The 5,315-nt window shown below is 37.1% G+C and overlaps 1 protein-coding gene across 5 annotated transcripts in view; it reads left to right on the forward strand.

Moving 5' to 3' along the window:
* Positions 1-5,315, forward strand: part of ahnak (AHNAK nucleoprotein) — a 34,209-nt gene that overhangs the window by 18,863 nt on the left and 10,031 nt on the right. For 4 of the 5 annotated variants that reach the window (XM_016248501.1, XM_016248499.1, XM_016248496.1 and 1 more), the window contains exons 2-6: positions 1,626-1,690; positions 1,991-2,147; positions 2,363-2,568; positions 2,824-4,636; positions 4,988-5,302. In XM_016248501.1, the coding sequence (XP_016103987.1) occupies positions 1,991-2,147; positions 2,363-2,568; positions 2,824-4,636; positions 4,988-5,302 (2,491 nt within the window). In that variant the 5' untranslated portion in view covers positions 1,626-1,690. The remainder of the gene's footprint in view (positions 1-1,625; positions 1,691-1,990; positions 2,148-2,362; positions 2,569-2,823; positions 4,637-4,987; positions 5,303-5,315) is intronic. The other variant, XM_016248500.1, reaches the window with a different exon arrangement.

A 5,315-nucleotide genomic window follows, 5' to 3' on the forward strand; every position in this document is an offset into this window, starting at 1 on the left:
TGTGTGTGTATATATATATATATATATATATATATATATATATATATATTGCAGTTCATTGATGGCTGCTGAAATAATAAATACAAGATTTCAATTTACATAACTTCAAATGTTTTATAATTAACTTTTATAATCTTCATGAATGAATTTTATTTTGAGTATTTACATTCCTTCAGAATTCCACTAAGGTCAGGATCAGGCTTATTTCAGAAGAGAGTATACTTACTATTTTGAATCAAGAGAGCATTCGGATTACTTGAATAACTCATACATCCCACTAATTTTTGATCGCATGAGACAAAGCTTTTTCCATTTCTACATATTTTAATTAGAAGTTGCGATGGATTCATTCATTTTTTTTTTTTCAGTGGTATGCATTCTTTTTCATCTTACTCACACACACACACACACACACACAGGTTTGTTTTTGTGAAAAGTGGGGACATCCCATAGGCGTAATGGTTTTTATACTGTACAGACCGTATATTCTATTGCCCTACACCAACCCTACCCCTAAACCTACCCCTTCAGATTTTCAATACACTCCATTCTGTGTGATTTATAAGCGTTTTGAAAAGTGGGGACATGGGGTAATGTCCTGAAAAGTCACCTTCTCCTTGTAATACCTATGTCATACCTTTGTCATTATTCAAATTTATGTCCTCATTTGAACACAAAAAACGCATGCACACATACACATACATACATACATACATACATACATACATACATACATACATGTATGTGCTCTCTATGGCACTATGGGATACTTTATTCTGACTGATCAATCATGTTATTGAGCAATCAAATATTTTTGTGTAGTGACAATTGAATATTTTTTTTTGACTGCTGTCCAGTAGTATCAACATAATGATACTACTACTTGTATCATACTTGTCAGCAAAGTAGGACATAGGACAAATTGACTACACAGCACTTTACTTGAGTTGTGCTTAGCTTTTGGTATAACAAGACGTTGATTTTTTTTTTCTTTGTCACTGTCAAATGTTTTCATAATTAAAATAAACTAGTTCCTCATTTGCCAATGTTTAGTGAAATATGCTTGTAGGTGTTTTCATATCCAAGAGGTCCTGTGTAATTGCAGGGTGGATGATTGTGAGGGGGTGATATCTCTGAAACAAAGAACTTTCTGTGTTGAAAGCTGGAATGGCAGGCCCACATGTCAGCTAAATAACTCTGAAGCAATGTTCATCAAGCAAAGACCTCCCAGATCTACAAGCTACTGTCTGATTTTCATTTTATGGACATCAGATTTTTAGATATTTAGATATGTTTAATCTGTGTATTAAACTGAGCTTAATGCATTTAGTGACAAGTTATTGCTCTTGTTGTAAAGCATTTTCCCCCATGCAGTTTAGTGCTTTGTATCAATGCTGGAGGAAATAATGGGATACAGATCATCTGTTATTACTTTCACTTTTTTTTGTTGGAGACTGTATTGCCATCTAGTGGTCACAGTTTGATACTTATTTACCACTATTAAAAAAAATCAACATTGTTTTTTTGTCTTCGGCCATACCATGAACATAACCTTAAACCTGTCTGTGAAAGCTTAATTTAAATTCAATACATTAACATGGTTTCTTTTTTTTTTTTGTATTAAGGAAAGAAGGGCTGGAAGGGCTGACACGGTCCACGCTAGGGGACAGGTGAAGTAACACATTTAGAGGTATACAGAATGAATAGTTACATGTGTTTTAGCTATGTGATGTTAATAGCTTCATGCAATGCACTGCAAATATTTTCAGGTACTGAGATACTAAGCACTTTTTTTTTTTTTACAGTTTATAAGCCAATTGCTTTGCAGAAAAATTGCTTATGCTCATTTGAAATCATTCAACTTGAAACCGTATAATAGTCAACATATACTCATATATTTGGTATTGTTATAATATAATTACTATGTTTTACTGTGTTTTATTTTGTAATGTTTTATATATATATATAATTTTTTATTTTTTTTTTTAAGATGGCTGATGAGCAGGACACAAGGGAAGTGCTTTTCCCACAGTGGATGGGCCCTGATAAGCATGGGCTCACCATAGAACAAAAAGGTCAAGGAGAGATTTTTGTCAAAGAGGTGAAAGATGAGTCCCCTGCTGCACATACTGGGAAAGTATATGAAGGTATGAAATCAAAATAACCATGCAGGTTGTGACGTAATGTGCAAACATTTAGAAAAACTAATTTTCTAACGTTTCTAGAATGTTTTGATTCTCTGAACAACATTTGTCACTCCCCTTTTTGGTGTTGGATTATGCTCTTGTAGTTCCTCCAAATATAATTTTTTTTATTGTGAACCATTTAGTTTGAACTTACCATGTACTGCTCTTTGTCACAGGTGACCAGATTGTGGGGGCCACCATTTACTTTGACAACATGAGCTCAGAAGAAACATCTGAACTACTAAAGACTCTAAACCGACATAAGGTTGGACTAAAATTACAAAACAAGACTGGAGAAAAGTCACCTTGCCGTTCTCCAATGGGGACATTGTCATGGGAAGGACGTGGAGGGTTAGGAGGCTCTAGTTCAGACATTTTCCTGGTAAGGTGGCCTCAGTGTTGGTCTGTTTTATATTAGGCTATGAACATGTGAATCAGTAATTTTAAAGTGTTGTCATTCAGCATTGGTACCCATTTATAAGAACAAACATATAAAGTGTAGATTTTAGTATGATCAGCATTTCAGTATGTAACAAACACATTTTTTACAGATTAAAAAATATATATATTTGTCTCTTATATAAATTTCACACAGAAATGGCATATCATACTAATTTGTAATTTCCATTTCCTGTAGAGTGGGGATGACGAAGACTATAAGAGAATCTACACTAAGAAAATTAAACCTAGACTAAAGTCTGAGGATCTTGCTGAGGGTGTTGATGTGCGCACAGAACGTCACAGCAGCGCAAGCAGTGATGGTTGCACCATTACTACAGTCACTCGTCGAATAACTACCTACACTGTGGATGTGCCCGGGGGGACTAGTCAGCAGATTGATCACTCAAGCCCTGAGTTCAAAATTCAGGTCTTGCAGCATGAGCAGTCGGAAGGGGATCCCACTCAAATCAGATTACCACATAGAAGCCTTGTTAGTGGTGAACACGGAGGTATAAAAATGGGGGACATATCTCTTAGCGGGCCCCATATCATTGGCTCCTCTGTGAAGCACTGTAGCACAGGATCTTTCAAAACAACAAGTGAATTAGATGGTAGTGGGAAAGAGATTACAATTAATGTGTCAGACACTGGACTGTCAGGTGGAAAAGGACAGAGGGTGATAGAACATTTTGGAAGGACTGAAGCTTCTGCAGGCAGTAGTGATCACTCTGGCAAAGTAACCATGGGGTTAGACAAATACGTGAAAAATATTTCTTCTCCACTGGAAGCTGGTTTTAAAGCTTCAAGTATGATGGGAGGAACTGCGTTTTCTACAGTAAAGGGTCCTGTTCTGGATACTCGTATTTCAGGTTTTTCCATTAGTGGACAGACAGGGGACAGTATTGGCAGGGAATCTTTGTCTAAAGTGCATAAGGATGGGTCTGATGATAAAACCAAATTGTCTAAAGTTACCATAGATGTTCAAAGACCCAAGGAATGTCCAAGTGTAGAAGTGAATTTTAACAATCAAAATCTTAAAGATGTTAGTCAGAGAGGTTTGAGCATAACTGGCAATCAGGACATTTCAGCTCAGGAACCTGATACAGTAGTAAGTCTCCCCAAAGCTGATGTTAAAATCACACCAGCAGATATGGACATCAGGGGTCCAGAGCTTAAAATTGAAGGACATAAGGGTATAGTCAAAGATATCAAATTTGATGTGCCATCAATTACTGGTCAAATAATTTCTATGCCCAATGTGGATTTGAACCTGAAAGGACAAAAAACGAAAGGAGATGTTAATGTGTCTGTTCCAAATGTTGATGGGAATGTTACAACATCAAAAGTTGAAATTAAAGGACTAGATGTTGAGGGTGTCAAAGGTGACTTAACTGTTCCAAAGGTCAATATACCCTCATTTGGAATAAAAACTTCAGAAGTGAAAGGTCCTGATGTTGATGTAAATCTTGCGAAAGCCAAAATGGAGATTAAAGCACAAGATGTGGATATCAAGACTCCAGAGCTTAACATTGAGAGATCTGAAGGAAAAGTAAAAGATCCCAAAATCAAAATACTATCAATCTCTGGTCCTAAGATTTCGGTGTCTGATGAGAACTTAAATGTAAAAGGGTCAACACTGAAAGATGGCATCAATGTGTCTGCTCCAAAAAAAGTGGAAGGAGATGTCAAGGCACCTAAGAATGAAATTGAAAGCCCAGAACTTCAAGGTGCTGATGGTGGTTTTAAAATACCAAAAATCAAAATGCCTTCATTTGGAATCAAAGCTTCAAAAGTGGAAGGCCCTAATGTTGACGTAAATCTTTCCAAAGCTGACATGGAAATTAAAGCTCCAGATGTGGACATCAAAAATCCAGAGCTTGACATTGAGGGACGTGAGGGAAAAATCAACAGCTCCAAATTCAGAATTTCTATGCCAGATGTTGACCTCAATCTGAAAGGTCCAAAACTGAAAGGTGATGTTGATGTGTCTGTTCCAAAAGGGGAAGGAGGTATTAAAGCACCAAAAGTTGAGATTGAATGCCCTGACATAGAAAGACCTGATGGTGGTTTTAAGATGCCAAAAATGAAAATGCCATCATTCGGACTGAGGGGTCCAAAAGTAGACAGTCCAGAAGTAGATGTGAAAAGCCCTAAAGCCAATATTGAAGTTAACGCACCAGATGTGGACATCAAAGCTACAGAGTTAGACATTGAAGGACATGAGGGAAAAATCAAGGGCCCCAAATTCAAGATGCCATCAATCTCTGGTCCAAAGATTTCTATGCCAGATGTTGACTTCAACCTGAAAGGTCCAAAACTAAAAGGTGATGTTGACGTGTCCGTTCAAAGACTGGAAGGAGATATTAAAGCACCAAAAGTTGAAATTGAAGGCCCAGACATTGAGGGACCTGAGGGTGGTTTTAAGATGCCAAAAATGAAAATGCCATCATTCGGACTGAAGGGTCCAAAAGTGGAGGGTGCAGATGTTGATGTGAAAATCCCTAAAGCCGATTTTAAAGTTAAGGCACCAGATGTGGACATCAAATCTCCAGAGTTTGACATTGAAGGACCTGAGGGAAAAATCAAGGGCCCCAAATTCAAGATGCCATCAATCTCTGGTCCAAAGATTTCTATGCCAGACATTGACTTCAATCTGAAAGGTCCAAAACTGAAAGGTGATGTTGACGT

The sequence above is a fragment of the Sinocyclocheilus grahami genome, unplaced genomic scaffold (genome assembly GCF_001515645.1).
Source record: "Sinocyclocheilus grahami isolate Dianchi unplaced genomic scaffold, SAMN03320097.WGS_v1.1 scaffold880.1, whole genome shotgun sequence".
NCBI classification, from domain to species: Eukaryota; Metazoa; Chordata; class Actinopteri; order Cypriniformes; family Cyprinidae; genus Sinocyclocheilus; species Sinocyclocheilus grahami.